Here is a 22,938-nt window from a genome sequence, read left to right as displayed (position 1 = left end):
GGCCCCATGCATGGCTCCATCTTGGCACTTCTGCCCCGGCTGGGTCCAGGGCAGGGCCTCTTCTCATCCCCTCTTGCAGCTGGAGCCTCCACCCAGACCCTGCGGACATCTCCCTCTTCCCTGGCGCTGCCTCTTGCTGAGTGCCCTTTGGCCTCCTGGCATCCCTGGGGCCTGCCTCTCAGGCCAGTCTGAGCCAGGGACAGTGAGCCTGAAGCGAAGTTTTTGGTTCAGGTGAAAATGGTCTGGGGCTCTGGCTTGTTCTGCTTCCTCCCCACCCACAGACCCTCAGACACCCACCTCGTCTCCCCTCAGCCATGCATGTGTGCATGCACATACCCCCCGCCCCACCGCCGACACACACACACATGCTCTCTGCTAGCTGGGAGGTACCTGCTGATCCCTGGCACAACTTGGGCTCTAGAAACCTAACCCCAAACATGCTGTGGCAAACCTCTACAAGCCTTCCAGGACCCAGGTCGTGGTTTGTCCTTGGTAGCAGAGGGTGGTGGCAGCCTGTTGCATGGCCTCTGGTGGGAGCCAGCCTTATGTGGCCACTCGGCAGGCCCCGAGCTCAGGGCTGCTCTCAGACCCACTGCACATAAGTTGGACCCTCTTGACGGAATGAGAGGAGGCCAGCCTGGCTAGTCTCATCTGTCCCTCTGGTCCAGAAGGAAGCTCTGAGGCACTGGGTGGAAAAGCCACCTGCCCAAGGGCCATTCATCCATGGGAAGGGGCTGGAGTGGGGTCTGAAGCCTGCAGTCTGTCTGAACTCTGCCTGCCCAGCCCCTGCTGTCACTGCGGCTCCCTCACTGGTGGGAGTTGCCGGCAACAGCCTGGGTGCTGTTGGGCCCTGGGGGTGTGAGGGATCCAGTCTCTGCCCTCAGGACCCCCATTCCCACAGTGGGAGCAGAGTTGGGTAGTCCCACAGAAAGTGCCACAGTGAATGATTCAGGCTTCGGGTCTCTGAAGAGGGAGACATCAGGAAAGCCCTGGACAGGGGCACTTTGAAGTGGCCTTCAGAGAGCAGGAGGGTGGGGTGGGCTGGTGCCCCGGGGGCGAGGGGTGAGCAGAATGAGAGTGCCTTTCTCAGCTTCTCCTTCCTCGGAAGCAGCAGAGGAACTCGACCTCCTGCTTGGGCTGCTCTGAAGCCCGGGGCACCTTGCCCCCTCTCCGCCCCCCACCCCTCTGGCTGGGTTGTACCCAGGGCAAAATGGTGCTGGTGCTGGCTGCTGGGGACACCTGAGGCCCAGAGGATGGGGCAGCATTGGGTGGCAGTGACAGCTAGTGCAGTCACCTGGTGCTGGTCATCCCAGAAACAAACCAGCGCAGGAAAGTCAAGGCCCCCAAACCAAGATCCCACCCCCTGTCCCACGACCCAACCACCACCTTAGGTTAAGTGTGGACCTGTTCCTCAGCTTGTGGGGGGCTTAGTTTTTTAATGCAGGATCCTAAAGACAAGGAGTGATCTAGTGTGCTAACCACATTCTTTCTGGGTGGCTCTAAGGTTCTGGGGTATCTGAGGTGCAGTCCAGGGGGGCTGATGGGGAGACCGCTGAGTCCCTGGGAGGGACCCCAGAAACAGGCCCCGACATGGCGGCATGGCGAGTGCTCGTAAATTGCGGCTGATTAGGGCTGCCCTGAGCTGAGCCCTCAGGGGCTACGCAGCAGCAGGAAGGGGCAACACTGGCTGTAGACCTTGCCTGAAGGAGGTGATCCCTCTGAAGGGGGACAGTGGGGGAAGGGAAGCTTGAGAAGACTGAGGGACCTGGGAGGCCCTGGGGGCAGTGGATGCATCCCAGCTTCATCAGGTGCCCGAGTGACTCCGGCCACAGGCAAATTAAGGGTTCATCCTGGGATTCCTGGGGAGTCAGGAGCCCTGTCCTCTCCATGTGATGGTGGTGAGGGGCGGGGGACTGGGGAAGTATCTGGTGTTTTATTTTGGAGTCACATTAACATAAAATTGGCCTTCATTCAGCTTGTGCAGTCGCAGGCGTGGAGCTGGCTTTGACGCTCCGGCTTGGGCACGTGCTGTCATTTGGATGCTGACAGCGCCGAGCTAGCGTCTAGACAGCGTGAGCCCAGGCGCAGCAGCTGGAGGCTGCCTTCGCCCGAAGCGCTGGCTGTGTGATTACAAGTGAGAGCTCGTTGTTAGTGAGTGTTAAGTGGTAGAGGTAATGAGCTGGAGGTGTCACGGGAGGAGGTGTCACGGGAGGAGGCTGAGCTGCAGACATGCAGGATGAGTGAATGGCCCTGTTTGGGCTGGATTTTGAGCCCTCTGGAATTGCCGCACCAGAGGGGTCAGCCTGCTTCCGGTGGGCGCTCAGCTGAGGGACACTTTGTGGGGGCCATGGCTGTGTCCCCTGGTGTCCTATGCTAGTGAAGGATGTTCGGACCCTCAGTAACTCGTAAGGGACCCTACGGGAGAGTAGTCACCTGCTTTAGCCTGGCCCACCTCTTGATTTGCATCCCAAGCTGTGAAAACAATTTCTTTGTGACCTAAACTTACTTCCAGGAAATCTGAGAAAATGTCTAAAGAGCACGTGCCCCGCTCGTACCTTTACTGGAGTTGACAAACTTGGACCATCTCCCATGTCAACCCTCTTTGCAGACTGAAGAACATTCTGAGGCCTGGAGTGAGGGACAGTGTGCTGTGAGGAAAGGGGAGAGAAGCAGAGACGAGAAGATGCAGGAAGATGCACTTCTGCTCCACCTCATCCCAAAAAGGGTTTGAGGTAGTTTGCAAAGACACATATAGTGAGGAGATGGGCCAAGGGGCGTAGGGTAGGGAAGGTATGTCGTAGCCAGGGATGAGGTTAGTGCATGAAACGAAGACCCAAGGCCCCTCCCACAGTGGGCCAACAGGAGCAGGTACGTGATTCACACAGCCCGTAAGACAAAAATCAAACCATTCGCTCAAAACCACTGTGATTTCTGAACCTGAGACCCCGAGAAGTCTCTCTTGTGTGATGATATGTGGGGGATACTGTGTGACAAAGTTAAGGAATGTCCTCAACAATACCGCAGCAGTTTCCTAGGGTTAGGGCAAGGAGCAACACCGTGCTGGGCTGCCGTATAAAGCTTGCTGGTCGTGTTCAGTCCCAAGATAAAATTGAGAACAACTAGAGGAATGCGTTGCCTGCCTTCAGGAAATACTCTCTGTGTTCATATTTACAGCAACATTTCCCGTAAATATCAGGCAGCAGGAAGGCCTATTTAAAATCAGGAATCAAGTCCAGAGTCACGTTCTTGGGGGGGTAATAGCCTCATGTGACAATAAAGACCTCCGTCAGCACATGTGCCCAACAGGTGAGTTTGGGTTCAGGGAGAGACCAGTCACACACCTTACCCCCACCCTGAACCCACTGAGAAACAGACTCAGATGTCAGGGATCTGTCAACTTCATGGCAGGGAAAGAGACTGAAGAAAGAGGCTTGAACCTGGGGCCAGATGTAGAAGGCAGACCTACGCCCTAACCTGGGTTTGCTTACGCAGGAGATGGGCTCCCTCCTGGGGGCAGACCTGCCCAAAAGGGAAGGGCAAGCTGTGGGGACCAGCCCTGACTTCACCGTCCCCCCACCCAGGAGAGAAACTTGTCCAGTAGGTGTCAGACCCTCACTGCCTCATTAGACAGAGCCTCTCCCAAGCGGGGGAGAGGTGTGGGAGAGGTGACAAGATTATTCCAGAATCTCCTCTCCAGGGGAATAGAGTAGAAATTTCCTTGTCAACACATGAAATCAAGAGAATAGGGTCTCTGCCACAGTGGGGGTAGGGCCGGCCACATTGCTTATGGTGACATCGAGGTTCAAGTCCAGACCTGGCAGTGACCTTTGACCCTACCCTTTCCTTCTCTCTCCATCAGAACAATCCCCTCATCCATTCCATCTTCCATTTCTTCTTGGGCTTCGGGTTCCTGTCTTCACTCAGGGCCTTCACATATGCTTTTCCCTTTGCCTGCAACACCCTTCTAGCTCCCTTCACCTGCCTAATTACATTCATCATTCAAGTCTTGACTTAAATGCTACTTCTTCCAGAGACACCTTCTCCCACCCTGATTAGGTGTAAAGTTCCCCCTTCTTGTTTGTAGCATGTGCCAAAAATTTAAATATTTTATTGTAGTGCTCCTTAAAGGCGCACACTCGTCTGTCTTGTTCAGCACAGTACAGAAGAATATTTCTTGAAGGAACGAGCAAATGAAAGAGGCAGAGAGGGGAGACGGAGATGGCTCTGACAGCTGACCCTAACATGAGCCTGGGATCCCTTTGCAGTGTTGGCCCTGCCCTCTCTACACCCCCACTACCCGAGGGTGGGCCTTCCTTGCCTGCCCACCTTGACCTGCCAACACCTGAGCTGCTCCACACAGGTGCTCTTGGCCCACGCCGTGCAGTCCCTCTGCCGCAGGATCTGCTTACCATGTTCGCAGAAGTTCCATCTTCAGTGCTTCTTGTGGTGAGGGAGACTCCTCCTCCCTTGACCCTGGTCTTGCCCTTTGGAGTCACAGAGAATAAACCCCTTTCTGCCTCCCTTACGTCTGCCCGCCTGCCGACATTTGCAGGCAGTTCTCCACACCCCCGATGTCTGCTGTCAGGAACATCCGGCCCTGGCTTCTCCAGATGTTGCTTACCTGGGGGCCTGTGCGGGCTGCTCACCACCTTGGTGCCCACCTGGAGTCAGAGGGGCGGGGCTGCCTAGTGGTGTCAGACAGGCGTTGAGCCACCCAGGCCTCCGTTGACAGATGAGCTCTGCCCCTTACCAGTTAGACTGAGTTGGGAAGAAGCACGTAGTTCTCTGAGCCTCAGTGTGTCTCGTCTGTAAGATGGGGCTTGATGCCCCTTCTGTGAAGATTCCGTGGATACTGAGTACCGAGTGCCCCTCACAAGGCCTGGCACGTGGTGAGTGTCACGAATGCCCCTCGTCACCATGTGGGTTAAAATGTGATGCTCATCACTGCCTCAGCTCCAGGTGGTGTCAGTAAACCCTGTGACCAGTGTCTCCCTTGGTTCCAGGCCCTGCTTGCTATTCTGCCATGACACCATTGGCTCATAAAGGCCTGGAATCAGAGAGAAGACCCCGGGGCTTTCCTCCCACCAGCCAGGGAGTCACTTCTCCCTGGTCCCGCATCTGTGAACTCATCTTGTCAGTTTGAGCCCCCACCTTTCCAGCCCTCAGCTCTGCATCCAGCCTGATGCAATCTGCATATTTGAGAGGCCTGCCTTCTTTGCCTTTAATAAAGTTTTTAGTTGGTTGGGGGGCGGGGGGAAGCGAGCCAGTGGGGCCCCGGGGAGAGCCCTGTGGTCCTCTGGCTCTCCTGGACTGTGAACAGATTTGATGGGTTTCAGCAGCTGAATCAACAGCGGGGGCCCAGGTGGGTGGGCTTGGAGGAGGTGCTGCGGCACCTTGGGGAGGGGTCTGAGTAGAGGGAGAACAAGCTAAGCCCCAGCTTCGTCTACAAATCCCACTCCACCCCGCCCCCACCCAGAGGGATGCAGCATTTTGCTTTTGCCTTTTCTTTCCTCAGTTTCCCCTCTGAGCCCATACTTTACCACCCTCACCCCCATCTTATCCTGGACTCTTCCTTCAGGAGAAAACTCGGTCTTAGAAGCCCTTTCAAAAAATGCCTGTTGGGTAGATGACAGCCCCAGCTGTCAGGACTCCCCCCACTACGCCCCCCACCCCGACCCCACTTCCTCAGCAGCGCCTGAGACTGTAGAGCAGTTACGATGGGAAGGAAAGGCGTCAAGCAGGCTGGGCCCGGAAGAATGGCAGGCGGTGTTGATTGAGTGCTCCATGAGAGTTTTAAGAATTGTTTTAAGAACTTTTTACGGCTTAGCTGATTTGTCCTCACGACACTATGAGGTGAATGCTGTTATTATTGTCATTACTTTAAGATGAGAAACTGAGGCCGAGAGGGGTTAAGTAACTTCCCAGCGGTTAGGACAAGAGTGCCAGCTGGGGTGTCTTCATTGCACCCTCAGAGGTATGTGGGGACCCAAACCGCAGTGGCCTCAAAGGGCAAAGCAGCCGGCCCTTCATCCAGGCCCCAGCCATCCTCCTTTGAGCCCCAGCACTGAGGCCCAACGTCGAAGGCTTGTTGTCATCGTGGACCAAGCCCTGGCCGCTCATTTACGTTAATAGCTGGGTCTCTAGGGCCATTAGAGTTTGCAACTCCTAAATGAGGAATGGGGGAGTATGGTGAATAGGGGAGCTCCTGTCCCTTTAAAAAGGGACAGCCCCTCCTCAACTCCATCTGATTGTTTCCAAGCGTATTGGTGGTGGGCTTGTGTTGCCAGATTTCCTGTTTTTTGAGAGATTCTGGGAATTTGGCTTTTTATGTGAAATCTCCTAACTTTTAAGGTTTTTAAAAGTGTTTAAGTCACAGTGTGGGCTAAGTGAAACCTGTCTGCCTTGCCCTGTTTGCAACATCCACCTGAGCTTTCCTTACCCCATCACCCGTCACCTGTCATCTTGTCTACTCCTCAGACCCAGAACCCTAAATCAGCATTTTTCAACCCCAGAACTGGAGGGTCCCCAGGCGTCCGTGGGCCCCAGTTTGAGAAACACTGTATTAAGAATTGCTGTCACTTTAGGTAGTCTCTTGTCATCAATGAGTTATAAACAGAATGCAAAGAGTATGGTCAAAAATGTGAGGATCGTCCCCCAAGTAGAGATCAGGGACCCCACTTTGAGAAGCATTGTCGATTAATCTTCAATGATGTGCTACTGATGGGAAGGGCGCGAGCTCGTGCAGAATCGCCCCGTTAGCTGTTTTAACCCAGGGCAGTGGCTGCTGAGGGAATTCAGGGTCCCTTTGACAAACAGCTGGGGGGATGCAGTCAGATGATGGGCTGAAAGTACATTGACCTTGAGATCAGAATGTGGAAGTCTGAGCCCCACCTTCGACAGCAGTTCATTGTCTAGCTCTGAGTCAATCATTAACCTTGTGTTCCTCATCTTTAAAATGGGTATAGTAATATCCAGCCCTTTAACTTCCTGGGATGTTAATGAACCAACTTAAGTAATGCATATTGAACTGTTTTGTAGGCTGCTAAGCTGCATGAAGATAAATGTGTTCATTGGAGGTGTTTGACAGAGTCTCTCCCAGTATCTTGAGTATGACACATAAATGTGGGCTGGATGCAGAGGTGTGCTGGTAAATATTTAACAACTGGCTCTTGACAGGGTGGGAAGGGGGAGTTGAAGTCTCATTTGTATCATTTGCCAATTTCCAGGGTATAAATACTCCTATCATGGCTGATTTTAAACTACCAACGTGACATTCCAGCACATCACTGGATGTTACTATGATTGAGTAAATTCGCTGCCAGTTGAAGACTAAACCCAAAGTGTGTAGATTTTCTGGAGTCAGGGCTTTGTCCTGGTACCTGTCCTTTGTCAATACATTCAGCAAAGACTTGGATGAAGAGAGAAGGTCGTGCTCACTGGATTTATGAATGATGCACAGCTGGAAAGGATGGTAAATATATTGGATTACAAGATGAATATTAAGAGGAATAAATATAAGTGTCTATTCCTGAGTCCAAAAAGGCAACTTTACAAGTGTGGGATGGGGAGACATGTTTTGGCACAATCAGAGTAGAAACAGAGTTGAGGTTTTAATTGACAGTGAGTTCAGTACAGGTCCAAAGTGGGCTGCGTGGTCACCAACAAGCGACTCATTGATGGCAGTGATGACTTTATTCAGTCCTTGCTGACTTAGAGGGAATTTTCACATATGTCCTCTCATTACTATTTTGCTACTCACAGTAACCCAGTGAGAGGTGAGATGATGGTCTCCTCATTTTAAAGATGAAGAGACTGAGGCTCAGAGAGGATGACATGACTTGGCACTTTTGTCCTCCAGTCAGTAGGTGGTGGAATAAAGACTCGAACTCAGGTCTCTGGCCCAGGTTCTGCCCTGTGTTGTGCTAACAGAGCACCTTGTTCTGAGCACCATGCTTCCAGGCTTCAGGCAAACCAGAAGATGTGAGAGGAGAGGCCTGGTGTCGCAAGGACTGCCAAGCAGGTCACAGGGAGACCCATGTAGGAATAGTAAAGAGCGCTGTTGGGGGCAGATTCGTTTCCCAGGGCTGCCGTAATAAAGTCCCAGACAGGGCAGCTTGAACACGGAAACGCATTGTCTCAGGGTTCTGGAGGCTGGAAGTCCGAGATCAAGGTGTCGGCAGGGTTGGTGCCTTCTGAGGGCCGGGAGGGAAGCATCTGCTCCAGCCCCTCTCCTTGGCTTGTGGCCAGCCGTAGTCCCCTTCTATCTCTTGGCATTGTCTTCCCTCTGTGCTTGTCTGTCTCTATGTCCTAATTTGCCCTTTTTCTAAGGACACCGGTCTTATTGGATTAGGGTCACCCTAACGCCCCACTTTAACTTGATTACCTCTGTAAAGACCCTGTCTCCAATAAGGTCACATTCTGAGGTACTGGGGCTTAGGACTTTAACATATGAGTTTGAGGGAGACACAGTTCAATACAGAACCGAGGGACTTTGATAGCTGTCCTCAGAATTTGGAGCATGTCTTATGAAGGAGGGAGAAGAGCTCCAGGTGGTTAGAAGCTTTAGGAGGTGACCCTGGGTCATACCTGCCATAGGAAGAACCAAGGCCCTGAGGGATAATTTGACTCACTGCCACTGTGGAACCCTTGGCTGCTAGAGCACTGGCTCCAACTTTCCTCACGCAGGAACGTGCAGAGCCGGAGGGAGGGCTCTGGCCCTTCTGTTCCCATGGACGCCCTGAGCATCCAGTGTGCCACTGGTGCAGCAGCTAGCCCACAGCCCACCCCACAGCCTGCCCCACAGTCAGCCCACAGCCAGCCCACAGCCAGCCCCACAGTCAGCCCATAGCCAGCCCACAGCCTGCCCACAGTCAGCCCACAGCCCACCCCATAGCCCACCCACAGCCAGCCCTACAGCCCTCCCACAGTTGGCCCACAGCCCACCCACAGTCGGTCCAAAGCCCACCCCACAGCCCACCCACAGTCAGCCCCCAGCCAGCTCCATAGTCAGCCCACAGCCAGCTCCATAGCCTGCCCACAGTCAGCCCACAGCCCACCCCACAGTCAGCCCACAACCAGCCCCACAGCCCACCTACAGTCAGCCCACAGCCTGCCCTACAGCCAGCCCCACAGTCAGCCCACAACCAGCCCCACAGTCAGCCCACAGCCTGCCCTACAGCCAGCCCCACAGTCAGCTCCGCTGCTGCTGCTGAGCCCTGGATGCCCTCACTACCTCCCGAGTACCTGAGGCGCAGCTCCCAGGAACTCATGGATTCCACCATCACCCTGGGGCATGGCTGCAGCTGCTGGCTTCTCCGCCACTGCCACTGAGGCTGCATACCCCACCAAGCCACAGCCCCTCTGAGGAGGTAGCTGGTAGGGGGTGATTGCCTCTCTTCTCCATAAGGAAACCCAGAGCTCTGGAATGGGGTGGACTGGTCCTTCACTCTCCCCTACCTCGTGCCAGAGCTGTGGCCATCCTGGGGCAGGAGTTGGCATGAGCTTCTTGCATCTCCCACCCTGTCGATGCCTTTGGCCCCATCAGTCCCTATCTGGTCCTCAAACTCATTGAGTCCCGAGGGCTGAGGGTGTGTCTAGCGTGTGAGTCAGCAGCACTTTGCATAGGACAGTCACATGTAGGTGCTCACTAAGCCTGTGGAGTGGGGACAGCAGAGGAGGGGAGGGGATGGGTGCAGGAGGAGGCCCTGCTTCTCCTTCAGATGCCTCCATCAGCAGCTCCCGAACCTCAGCTTCCCTAGACCCAGCAAGCGGCCTCACCAGTTCTTCTTAGGTTTAAGTCCAGTTGATTCGCTACTTGTGGTGTCTCCTGAATGTCTCCCCCCGTCCTTTTCTGCAGCCCCTACCAAGTTTCTGGGCTGCTCACACAGGCTTCCCACATAAGACCCACCCTGAAAACTAATACCACTAGTGGTCATTCTCTGCTCAAGGAAGCTTCCAGTGGTTTGGGTAGAACCCAGACTCCCCATGGGCTTCCAAAGCCACCATAATTAGCCACTATGAATAATCACCTGGCCAACCCCTCACAGGTACCCTCCGGGGCATTTGGGACAACCCCCACAGCTGAAGGCCTGCAAAGGATTCCTGTTTTCACTGCTCACCTAGCTGGGGGTTGGTTGGTGGCAGGACCACCATTACCCAGAGGCAGGGCAGGGCAGCAGCAGCCGAGCCCGTGGGGTCAGGCGGGCTTGGCATCAGGAGGCTAGTAGTAGCAGTGACTGCTTGATAAGTGTTTACTCTGTGCTGAATTCTGCACATGCACGACCTCATTTTAATCCTCACATCCACCCGTGAGTCAGGTGTGGGGCTCCCTATCTTGCAGATGAGGAAAATGAGGCTCAGACGGGTCAGGTGACTTGTACTAGGTTATGGTCACTCAGTGGCCGAGCCAGGTGTGAACCAAAGATTGTCTGACTCTACATCAGTGGTTCTCAAGCTGGGGCAATTTCACCTTCCAGGGACAAAGGACAATGTCGGGAGATATTTTTGTTTGTCACATTGGAGTTGGGGAGAGGGTGCTGGTAGAATTTACGGGATAGATGCCAGGGATGCTCCTGACATCGTAAGGTACACGAGACAGCTCCCACAATGATCATCCAGCCCAAAATGTCACCATTTCCAAAGTTGAGAAGGCCCGTCTGGAGTCCACGCTCAGAGCCATCACACCATGGAGCTTGCAGAGACCCCACCCAGGGCAACGGGTTCAGGGCCTGGGGGAATACAGGGCCCCAGAAGAACTGGAGCAGGGCAGTCAGGCCCCATTGTCATAGCCCTGGCCCAAGACAGACTCAGATGCACTGGCCGAGGCAAGAGCCCAGATCCGGGAGGAAGGGCACAGGGTGAGGGGAGGCGGAGGAGCGATTCAGAGGCGGTTCGTTATGCAGGTGGGTGAGGGGCACCAGCCAGACTTAGTTACAAAGGTTTGCAGAAACCAGGGGCAGTGTGCCAAGCAGGACCAGGCCCTGAGACCACCCCCCCCCCCGTCTCCGTCCCCCCGGCCTGCTCTTTGGGGAGTCTTCACGAGGCCTCTTGGCTGACACCGCAGGTATTTGAGCCCAAGAGTAAAGCACAGTCTGCTGACTTCCAGGGTGTGCTGTGTGGGGACACGGGAGAGGCTGAGCCTGGCTTTGATCGTGACATCCTTGGTTATAGACAGGGCTTGCAGACCTCGCAATCCCGCATGCTTTGCCTGGTTCCCCAAGAAATCTGCAGTCCTCTGAGCATAGGTGGAGCCCTTTATTTTTTGCTCAGATCATTTCTCCTACCCCTCTCAGGCCAGGCTGCACCCTCTGAGTTCTCCAGACCTATGGCCACCGAGTGGCACCAGGAAGGCTGGACAAGGTGGCACTAGGGCTGCCCCAGGGCTGCCTGCCTATGCCCTATGGCCAGGTAACCATGTGTTCCCAAAGGAAGCATGCACTGAGGTGGCTAGGTGGGAGGCCAGGGAGGCATGTTGACGTGGCAGTCCGTGTGCCTGTTTCCCACCCAGGAGCTACAGGGATGCACAAGTGTGTGTCCACTCATAAGGCAGGAGGAGCCACTGAACCGCCCACTGCTTGGCCCGCAGGAGCCAGCAGCTGGTTCCAAGTTTAAATAGGATTCATTTTTGGCTAAAAGGTAATTCTTACACTGGAACTAAAGGTTCTTCCTCAAACACATTTATTTTAGATACCTTGACAGCAAATCTTCTAGAATTTATATTCCCAATGTTTGAAACAATCTGCTTGAGGTTTTTGGCGGTATATTTTAAAAGATAAATGAAGATAATTCAGCTTAAATGTATAGGCCTCCGGGGATCTCCATTTCCTTCTTTAAAAAGCAGGTGTTTGGGGAAGGTGGAGGGGTCTGTGTGTGTGTGTGTGACTATCCCCAGCAGGCAGGCACTGCACAAGGGGACATCAGGAGGCAGCGTGGGATGAGGGAGAGAACCCAGGGACATTGAGGCTGCGAGACCCAATTTGCAGTCCCAGCCCCACCGCATAATAGCACAGTGACTTTCGGCAAGTCACATGGCTTTTTAGAGCCTCCTTTCCCTTATCTTCAGAGTGGGAATCCTAGTATCCACCTGATGGGTCTCTGTGCGTGAAAGTGCTTGTTCAACAGTCCAGTCTGGTACAGAGTGGAGATGATATTATTAATTCTGTGATAACATGAGCTCAGACTGGAACATCATCCAGCATTTGGAAGCATGCTAGAAATCCCGAGTTGACGTGGAGTGGGCTCTCTCTACACACCTTTGAGATATTAGGGTCTCTACCACGTACCAGATACTTGGGATTTATCTGCATACAAAACATAAAGACCCCTGCCTTTTTGGAGCTCTCATTCTAATGGGGGAAGGAGAAGTTAAACACTAACATCGAAAGTAAGTAGATTATGTAGAATGGTGGAAGGTGTGCCATGCTATGGGAGGAAATTGAGCAGAATAAAAGAGATAAGGAGGGTGGAGGGGAGGGGAAAGCCTGTAGTTTTTAATAGGGTGGATAGATTGTGCCCCATTGAGAAGGGGTCATTTGGACAGACTTTAGGAGGTAAGGGAGTTAGCCATGCAGACAGCTGGAGGAAGAGTGTCCCAGGTGGAGGGAACAGCAGGCTCAAAGCCCCAAGGCTGGCAAATGCCTGGAGTTTCTGAAGAACCACAAGGAAGCCAGAGGCTGGGGCAGAGAGAACAGTGAGGGAGTGGCAGGAAGTGAGGGCACAGAGGGAGCAGAGAGTGGCGATGGGCCTGGATCCTGGGAACTATAGGACCTTGGCCCTCACTCGGAATAAGATGGGGGCCTTGGGAGAGTTTTGAGCAGAGAAGCGATGTGATCCGACTCCTTTTTAAAAGGACCACTCTGGTTGCCAGGTTGAGAATAGACTTTTGGAGGGAGGGCGGAAGCAAGCTATTTAGTATTCACGGATTGGACCAGGGTGGTCGCAGTGGGGAGGTGAGAGGGCTTGGATTCTGGATCCAGAGCCAACAGGACTGGCCTGCAGATTGGATGTGGGATGTGAGAGAAAGACAGGATTCCAGGATCATTCCAAGGTTGTGGGCTTGAGCAATGGCAAGGAGGGCGAGGACTGTGGGTAGAGAGCCACGTTTGAGGTGGAGGAGCAGGAGTTTCACTGTGGGCATATTAAGTTCGAGCTATCTATTAAAGATCAAAGGTCCAGGTGGAGGGGCCGGCCCCGTGGCATAGTGGTTAAGTTCACATGCTCTGCTTCGGCAGCCCGGGGTTCTCAGGTTTGGATCCTGGGCATGGACTTAGGCACTGCTCATCGGGCCATGCTGTGGTGGTGTCCCCCATACAAAATAGAGGAAGATTGCCACAGATGTTAGCTCAGGGCCAATCTTCCTCACACACACACAAAAAATCCAGGTGGACGTCTTGAGTAGACAATTGGATACATGAGTCTAAGGACTGAGAGAGAGGACTAGGCTGGAGGAAAACTTCTGGAGTTGCCAACATATAGATGGTATCTAAAGCTATGAGATTGGATGATGGATGAGATTGCCAAGGAAGCGATTGTGGAGAAGTGAAGAGGACCAAGGACTGAGCCCCAAGGCACTCCAACACTGAAAGGGAAGGAGAGCTGAACATCCAAGGAGACTGAGAAGGGGTAGCTAGGGATGCAAGAGGAAAACCAAGAGAGAGATAAGTGTCCTATGAGTCAAGGGAAGAAAGTATTTCAAAGAGGAGAGTGCTGATCTGTGTTGAATGCTGCAGTTGGTTGAGCAGGATGATGCCTGAGAACTGATGGTTGCGTTTGGCAGCAGGGAGGTCATTGGTGGCCCTGATAAGACCATTTTCAGTGGAGTAGTAGGATGAGTACCTGAAGGGATTGGGATTCAGGGAGAACTGAAGACAGCAAATGTAGACAACTCTTTTGAGAAGTTTTGTTGCAACTAGGCAGTAACCGATGGGATAAGCAGGGTTATGAGAGTTTTTTTCAGGTGGGAAAATGCCAGTACTTCTGCGTGCTGATGGGAGTAATCCAGTAGAGAGGGGAGAGCTGATGATGCGCTGGTGTGGGAGAGAAGTGCAGGAGCAATGTCCTTGAGGGTGTGAGAGGGGCGGGGAGCTAGTATACAGGGGATGGCCAGCTTTAGACCAGAGCACAGATAACTCAGCTGTAGGAACTGGGAGGGGTTGGTGGGAGGTGGGAGGATGTGAAGGGAGTCTCTGGAAGTTCTTCAGAAGCTTCTGTTTTCTCAGGGAAGTGAGAAGCAAGGGCATCAGCTGGGAGTGAGGAGGGGGGAGGAAGAGTTGGAGGTTGGAGGAGGGAGAAGATGTGAAAAACTCCTGGAGGGGAGTGGGAGCAGGAAAGGACGTGAACAGACTAGGGCAAGAGTGGGACACCTGGGCAGCTGGGGCCGTTGATGGCCATGCTCCTGAAATGACAGTGAGACCAGCTCAGGGCGGTTGTGTGTCTCTCTCCAGCCACGTTCAGTGCCAGGGTGCAGAGGAGTACAGAGTTAGTGAAGCTGGATTTAACTCTTAAGTAAGAGAGTCAAGAGTATATGCAAGAGAGGTTAAAATGGTAAATGTATGTATGTATGTAAGGGTGTGGTTGTGATGAGGGGTGAGGGTCAGAGAAGAGGACTGGGGTTTCCAGCAGAGTCGTGGGCTCTGGGGGTCAGGTTTCTGGACAGAGTGAGCTGGAAAGAAAGGAGATGGTGGTCAGAGAATTGGGTGCTGACGACTGATATTAGGGGTGAGGGGCTGTGGTTGCTGGAATTATAAGGTCCAAGAGATGACTCTGGAGTGAGTGGCTGAGGAAGGCTGGGGGATCACTAGAGGAGAGGTGGCCAAGTAACTGAGAGACCAGAGGTGTGGGAAGGACCATCCATGCAGATCCCGAAAAGCAGAAAGAAGAGGACAGGAGTCATGCTAGAGGGAGTGACAGTGAGCCAGGAGCTAAAACGCTCAAGAGATGAGGTGCTGTGTTGGGGGGTAAGATGCAAAGCCAGGGGTCTGGAAGCAGCAGTGAGGGGCCAGGAGGGTCCCTACCCCACGTCAAGGCTCTGGGGAAAACACTGCCACCACATGGAAGGTTTCAGCGGAAGCGTTCCTCAGCGGGGAGCCCGGCTTCTGTAGCAAGAAGGCCAAAGCGCGTTCACAGAGGTGGCTGAGTGTAGTGGAAATTTTACTTAGGACAGACCATGCAGTAGAAGGGTTCAGGTTGGTGGGAGATGGGAGCAGAAAGGGGTACACAGGGCTCTATGGAGGTGAGAGTGCAGGAGTTGAGGGGAGTCTGGGACTTTCTGTGACGCCTGACCCAGTCAGGGAAGAAGGGCATGATGCCAGTAAGGCAGGTGCACTCAAGACAGACCATGGCACAGAGGCAGAGTGTCGGGCTAGGAGCGGGGACGGGCAATGCAGAACGGAAAGTGCCCTTTCAGACCCTGTGAGCAGGGCTCACCTCTGACTCCTAAGGGAGTTGAAGGCATCTGGGAGACCAGGTCTGCATGTTGCTTCCATGGATGTTTTGTCTATACGTGCCACTGCCCATTTGGTTTAATTTCCCAAAAAAATTCTTTAAGGAAATACAGATGAATTTTTTTTCTATTCAATTTTCTTCACTCAGGTGACATCCTAGACCTCAGAATGTAGTGTATGGCAGAATTCCCTCTGATCACCTGGTCAGAGCAGTCACTGAGGCCTCAGAAGCTTCCTGGGGTGAGGGACGGGACATTAGGCCACAAGGAGATTGTCCTGACCGTGGTCATGATGGAGCACTGAGCTGTGAGAGGGGAGAGGAATCAGAGGTGTTAGGATGGGGCTGCTGTCTGCCAAGGGAGAGGAAGGCCGGGGCCTAGGAGCTGTGGGGCGTGAGCAGGGCAGGAGTGATGGCTTCAGCCAGACAGAGGGTGTTGTGGGGATGGGTGGGTTTCCCAGCCCTGGCTGCCGGGCAACCACGAGGCAACCAGTGGAGCAAGCTAGGCGCCCATGCTCTGGGAGGAGGAGAGGGAGGGGCTCGCTGTAGCTTGGAATCGTGACAGCCTGTGAGTCCCGAGGCCACAGATCCCTCTTGCTTTTGGCCCTGAATCTAGCTCCACAAGCCAGTTGGTCCAGAGGGAGACGGGCGGGTCAGGAGTGAGGATGGTCCTGTGGGACCCCTACCTGCCACCCCACCAGGCAGAGCCACGCCCCGTGTACCACCCCCTGGGCCACAGGAGGTGGGCTGGGGCAGTTATAGCACCCTTCAGGATCCCCCATAAACACCGCCCCACAGACCAACCCCATCCTTGCCAACATGGGGACCAGGCCAGGGTGGCTTGTTTTTGCACAGCGCCACAGTTGTTAGGTGTGAACTGCTACGAGAAATGACTTAATTAATGGCGGCCATGAGGAGAGTGAGAGAAAACTTGCTGTGAATCCAAAATGTGCCTTCCCTCCGGGCCTACGGATACTTAGAGCCTGAGAGGCCCAGCTCTTCGCTCTTCCTGCGACCGGCACTTTCAGCATCCTGATGTTTGCAGTGATAACGTGTGAGGTGTATGTGAGGGGCCGGGAGGGGCTCCCAGAGCGCCCCATGAGACTGAGGGAACGCACGGCTGGCAAAGAGAGGAAGGACTTATTCAGCTAACCTTTATCATGCACCTGCTTATCATGCAGGCCTCTGGGACCCCAAGGCAACGCCTTGCCCTGCTGGCAGGAGGCTGACAGCATGGTGGTGTGTGTGACAGGGACCAGGCTTCATTGCCGATTGGCAGCACCCCTTACTTGGTGTGGGCCTGCTTCTCTGTGTCTCTGTCTCTCTCCCTCCTGCCTTGTCTGCCCTGGTTCCCGTCTCTGTCTTATGGAATCCTTGGATTTCAGGGCAGGAAGGCCCTAGAATCCTCTGACTACACCCCTCCTTTTACTCCTGAGGAAGCTGAGGGGCAGACAGGGATAGCGACTTGCCCAAGGTCACATAACTGTTTAGGTGTCCTACTTTTTCTTTGTTTTTTTTTGCTTCTTTCTATCATATTTGTCTCTCTTGTGTGCGTTTGCAAAACTGACACAGAAAGGCGAAGTCACACAGAGAGACAGACTGCCCCCTTGATAGTAGCAGAGGGTGTCCTGGGCACAGAAACATTCTGGCACAAAGAGGGAGGTACCCAGCGCCGCTCTGGCCTGGGGAGAGCAGTGGGGTAGCCAGGAGGAGGAGGAGGACTATGCCACGATGCCCCTGGTCTGGTCTGCCAATGTCCTGTTGCTGGCTGGAAGAAGTCCCTCACTAGAGGTGGGCGTTAAGGTGGAGACGCCCCTCCATCCATCTCTGGAGGCTGGGCCTGGCCCCAAGGTCTAGCCAGGGTTCCCTGGGGGCCTGGGACTTAGGCAAGACAGGTAGACTGGGTCCCCTGGCATGTCCTGGGGTTTAGTGACCAGAGGAGAAAGTGGGGGCTGGGTTTAGGGATGGGCCAGAACATAGAAATCAGGGGTCCTCAGCCTGAGAGCTCCAGGTGGTCTCACTTTCTTCTCTCTCCCATTCTCTGTCTCTCTTTCTCTGTCTCTGTCTCACACACACACACACACACACACACACACACACACACTCTATCCGTGAGGGTAATTTCATTCCGCTAAGAAAAGCTTTATTGCTGGCGGTGTAGGGAAAAGGGGCAGCGGGAAGAGGTCTCTCCCTTCAGTCTGGTTTCCTTTGTTCCTCCCTTGCCTTCCTCCCGCTCCCCTTCCAGCTTCCCTCCTCTCCTTCTAGCCGCTTTCTTCCATTCTCCCTCCCTCTTCGCCTCCTCCCCCCTCCCCCTGAGCTGGGACCCCGTAATGGGACCTCCATAGAAGGCGGGGAGGGTGAGACTCTGGGCTCTGGCCCCAGCCTCGGTGGCCATCTTCCCGCAGGGAAGGAGTTAAGTCTCTTCGCTGCATCCCTCCTCCCTCCTCTGCCTCCCCCCGCCGCCTCTGAGTCCTGCAGCTAGGCCCTGGGCTGACCTTCACCGGGAGGGAGGCCGCAGTGCGCATGCCCAGGCCGGCTCCGGGCCGGCTCCCGCCGCTGTCCCGGCCCCCGGCGGGCGAGGGCGAGGCCGGGCGGCTGCGGGCCGGGACGTGTCCCCGGCGCTCGGGCGCGGTGGGGGGGCCGCCGCCGAGCCCGTCCCGCCGGCCGCGGCGCATCTCTCCCTGCGCGGGGAGAGGCGCTTTGCCATTTGGTGCTGGTGGTGCTTCGGCGAGGGAAGGAGAGATGGGGGGACGGCAGGGGGGACTCCGGCTCCGGGCCGCCGGGCGGCCGCCCTCTGCCCGGACACGCACACGGCCTGCCCGGAGCACGGCCTGGGCTAGTCAGCCGCGCATAAGGGTCCAGTCCGGCCGGGAGGAAAGCCCCCTGCCCGCTGGCATCGGGGCTTTCCCTGGGCCTCCTTGCCACCCGGCAGGAGCCGGCGGCGTGGCACTGCTGAGGGCCCTTCTGGGGCTGAGCCTTAGGGGATCCTGGCCTTTGTGAGGTGGGAGTCCTGGCCGGGGCACCCACACTGGCGCCTCTGCTTTCTAGGCTGAAGGCTCCCTGGTGTCCTCACACCTAGGGTCGCCCCTGTAAAAGCAGCATGCAAACGTGTCTGCTGGCGGGTGCCTTGTGAATTGTGCCTTGCAAGTGGGATGTGGAGGTAGTCAAGGTGTGACTGTGTGTGCAAATCCATGTGGCTCCTTGTCCATCTGGTGTTTGCATTGGTGTGTGCCTCGGGGGCATGTATGCGCCATGTATCTGTTGTCTGTGCACCATAAGAATGTCTCCCAGAGAGGGAGCTACAGGGGGAGGCCCTGGTCCTGGGGTGGCCTGGGAGCGGGTTATTGGTGGACATGAATGACTTAGGGGCTTCTCCTCGAGTACCGCCAGAGCCCTTGGTCTAACCATCTCCTGCAGTCTCCTCCACCCCCAAGACCAGCCCCTCACAAATGCTGGTGTTCCCACTGTCCTTCATGCCCCTTCCTCAGACTTTTCAGCTGCCCAGTCTGGGATGCCCATCCACCTCCTCTGCTGTCTTCTTTCCCCAAAAGGCCTCTCCAAAGGTTGAGACCTCTGCGCTTTACACAAAGCCTAGAGGTGTCTACCCCTGCCCAGTCCCCTAGAACCTCCAAGGCCCGTGGGTTCACATGTTCATGCTAGAAGCACCCATGGCAGGTGGGGGTGTCCATGGTGACCCACAGTTTCAGGTAAGCGTCAGAGTATGAGCTCTGTTCACTGGCCCACTGGGCTTTGGGTGGTTGCAAGTGTTAGCAGACATCTGGTTAGGTCACGTCCCCGTGTCCAGGCATGAGGGGACAGTGGGACTTAAAGACTGGTCTCTGACTTGAGGGGGATGCAGCCTATTTGGGAAACCACATCTAATCCACACGAACCACAGGGCACCTCAGACACGAGTCAGTCAAGCACTGATCCATGGCGCAGGACAGATGGCAAGGGCATTCGGAGAAGGGAAAGATCCACACATAGGAGTGGGACCAGGGAAGGCTTCCCTGGGGGAGGTGGGGCCAGAGCTGGGCTTTAAACAGTGAATGTGATCTGGACAGGCAGAGGGATTCCAGGCAAAAGAGTAGCGGGAGCAGAGGCTTAGAAATGGGAATAAGTGAGGGGTTTTGGAGGTTAGCTTACAGACTAGAGAGATTACCTCCCCAGGTTACCAGCAGCTGCCATCATGGCCCATGGTAACTACTCGCCCATCCCCACCCCAAAAGGGCCTGGTGTCTGTATGTGGGGGTCCTGGGGGAAGCCTAGGTAGAGATTTGGTAGGAATGGGATCTCTAGGTCCCCTGCTAAGCCAGCAGTAGAGGAGGGGCATCCGGGACCACATACCCTCTCTGACCTTTCAGGGGATTGACACTGGGCACCTAAATGGACAGTGACAGCCAGATGCACAACCAGGGCCCGAGGAAATCAGGCTGCAGGCAAAAAACACTCCCTTGGTTCTTTGTCCTGACCTCTAAAGGCATTTTGAAGGGTTAAGGGTCAGGAACCCCCAACATAATGCTGGGTCTTCAGGGTCTAACTTCAAATAAGTTTTCCAACACATTCTGCCAGGCATCGCCCCATCCTCACCTGGATTCTGACAGTGCAGCCCCAGGAGGCCCATAAACCTGACCCACTGCTGTCCCAAAGCTGTGGGCTCATCCTCCAGGAGGAGAGGGGCGTGGCCTTTGAGGGCATGGGCGGGACCAGGGCTCCCAGCCTGGGGATCTCAGGATTTGCTCCTCCTGCTTCCTGTCCCTCCTGTACCCCAGGGACTGCCAGCTTCCTCTGCTTGGCCCCTCCTGGGACTCCCTCATAACCCCACCCCTACCTCTCCTTTCTTGGGGGTTTTGAGACTGGCCCTACCATACCCAGCGGGCACAACTCCCCTGAGTCCCCTACCCCCACCCACACTCCATTCCAAAGCCATCAGGCCCTGCTTGCCTCACTCTCTCCACCCAGCCACCCAGGCACCCACCCCAGCTCCTTGCCTCCCCCACACTTCTCTTCCTGTTCTCATGAGCCCAGTCCACCTCCCTCTTTCTGAAATACTTCCCCTATTGCCCTCACTTTCTCACATGGAGACAAACAAAGACTCACATCCCCAGAAATAGACTCACACGGCGCTGGAAGACACAGGCCATGTCCTGCCACACACGCACCCGCACGCGCGCACACGCACTAAAGGCTCTCGTGGAGGGAGGCACACAGAGACGGCATTTGTCTGTGCACGCACATAAACATCCACACCCACCGCCACCGCGCCGTGCCCACACGAGGGTGCAGACACACACGGCGGGTGAGACAAGGGCGCACACATCCGTGGACGCAGGGGGACACCGCCTCCCTGGGCACACCCACCACTGCCGGCCTGGTGCAGGAGGAAGGCCTCCTCTGGGCTCAGGCTCCCCCCCGGATTCCTTCCAGCGAATGTTTCCCTACTTGGCCTGCCAGGTCTCTGGGGAAAGGGCCTCAGAAATGCAGCAGGAGCCACTTGGGGGGAAAGTTGGAACTCACTGTTCCCTGCCTGGCCCTGCTGGCGAATTCTCTAACTGAGAAACTATTCGTGGCGAGAGCCCGGGTGGCCGGCGAGCCCCCCGCCACCTCCCCTTGCGTCCCCTCCTCGCGCCGCCTCCCCGCGGCCCTCGGGCGGCCTCGGGCTGCAGTGGCGCTGCCCAGCGCCCAGGAGCCGGGCTTGCCGGCGTGCCTCGCTGCTTATCTGCGCTGTTTGGACAGCGAGGGTTGGAAAGGCAGGCTTTTCTGTCCCCGCCGAGTCAACAGGCAGACCCCGGGCCGCCGGACTATTTCTGTCTTATCAGTGCAGGAATGCGGCAGCCGCGGCGGCGGCGGCGGCGGCGGCGGGCGGGCGGCGGCGGCGGCGTGGGCCGTGGGCCGTCAGGGCAGCCCTGAAGGGGCCCCCTCCCCACTCCGCTCGAGTAGAAGTGTGAGAGAGCCCAGCAGGACTCAGAGGGGAGAGTTGGAGGAAAAAAAAAGGCAGAAAAGGGAAAGAAAGAGGAAGAGAGAGAGAGAGTGAGAGGAGCCGCTGAGCCCACCCCGATGGCCGCGGACGAAGTTGCCGGAGGGGCGCGCAAAGCCACGAAAAGCAAACTTTTTGAGTTTCTGGTCCATGGGGTGGTGAGTGGGGGAAAGTTAGCGGGGGAGGGTGAGGAGCTGGCTCGGGCTGAATGGAGGGATGATCGGGAGGGGCCAGGAGGGGGCTCCCGCTCTCCCACCCCTCTAGCGGGGGGCGCCACGGCCCGCGGCCCAGCTCCGCGACTGTGCTGGCGCCCTGGCACCCGAACACGTCGTCAGGCGGCCGGCCGGGGATGGGTGTCCGGGCGGGGAAGGGAGGCGTTTGCATGGGTTCTTGTCAGGGGCTGGGGGTGGGACTTGGGGGTTGTCCCCCTCAAGTGGGGGCATCCCCTCTGTACCAGACGTGTTGTCTTCCGTTCTTTTCCTTGTGGGCCCAGGTGTTACCCCTGTCCTGGGGGTGGGGGTGGGGGACATGGCATCCGATGGGCTGGGCTGTCTGTTCATCCATTGGGACAGTGTCTCTCTGATTGTGGCTCGGGAGCAAGGAGCAGGTGACCCTGGAGGCACTGGGCGGGAAGCTCTCTGTCTGAACAACCTCTGCCTCCTGGCAGGAGGGCTCTGGGGCTTTGCTGATGGCCTCTGCCATCAGGGTCAGAGAGAGGCTCTCTCTAGGGACAGACCCCAAGTTAAGGGGTCTGAGGATCCCCTTGGCAGACTTGGCCACCAGAAGCTGATGTCCTTAATGCCTCAAAGGTGTGAAGGAAGGGCTGGAGTCAGGGACGTTAGGCCTAGGGACCAAAGGGGCAGGGCAGCACGTCCTGCCACGAGCAGACTTGGAAGGCACGCAGGGAGCTGAGGAAGCACAGGGCGACCTAAGCAGATGGGGGACTCAGGCTGAGGCAACAGGGGCCAGGTTGGGAGGGGTGTGGAGGGCAGTGCAATGGGAGAGGCAGGGGCTCTGGGACGTGGGATGGGTGCTGGGGTTGGAGGCGGGTATAGAGGAAGCAGTCAGGTTCACTGTGGCCAAATTTGGTTGTGACCCCAAGGAAAGCATGTTCTCAGTGAGGGAGCCCAGAGTCCCTAGAATCTTGGCCCTTCCTTGGTAGCTGGCACCGCTGTCTGGGGGCTCTGGAAGCCTCCCTCTCAGGGCCTCTTCTGCAGATCAGTGAGTCTTGCTGGCCTTGATAAGTGGGAGAGCAGCTGATAGGGGAAAGGGGCTTCTCTGGGGCAGCCTCTCCACCAGCCCTGGGGATCTCTGGGGTAACTTCCCAGGGGTGTCTGTGTCAGTCAGCTAAGTTTCTAGTCCTCAACTTGCTGCTTGGGGAAGTCTCTTTAAAAAGGCCCATCGAGGAAGGAGAGAGGCTATACATATGAATTTTTTATTTGGCCAACTTAGAGCTTTAGTTCTTGGGTGGCTGTGAGCCCCACTGCCCTACTCCCTGTGCCCCCTCTGAGCTGGTTGGGAGT

The 22,938-nt window shown here is 55.8% G+C and overlaps 1 protein-coding gene across 19 annotated transcripts in view; it reads left to right on the top strand.

Annotated features, from left to right (window-relative positions):
• The window catches only part of SMARCD3 (SWI/SNF related BAF chromatin remodeling complex subunit D3), a 33,612-nt gene that overhangs the window by 2,401 nt on the left and 8,273 nt on the right, over positions 1-22,938 (top strand). For 2 of the 19 annotated variants that reach the window (XM_070616833.1, XM_070616832.1), the window contains exon 1: positions 21,351-21,573. The exons of 8 other annotated variants lie outside the window; for them this stretch is intronic. In XM_070616833.1, the coding sequence (XP_070472934.1) occupies positions 21,496-21,573 (78 nt within the window). In that variant the 5' untranslated portion in view covers positions 21,351-21,495. Of the gene's footprint in view, positions 1-17,031; positions 17,230-21,078; positions 21,574-22,938 lie in introns of those variants that run through there. 9 more of the 19 variants (XM_070616840.1, XM_070616834.1, XM_070616848.1 and 6 more) reach the window with 9 other exon arrangements.

Source organism: Equus przewalskii, chromosome 4, assembly GCF_037783145.1.
Source record: "Equus przewalskii isolate Varuska chromosome 4, EquPr2, whole genome shotgun sequence".
In the NCBI taxonomy this organism is placed as follows: domain Eukaryota; kingdom Metazoa; phylum Chordata; class Mammalia; order Perissodactyla; family Equidae; genus Equus; species Equus przewalskii.
The sequence above is the reverse complement of the archived record's forward strand: the minus strand, read 5'-3'. Positions and strand labels throughout refer to the sequence as shown.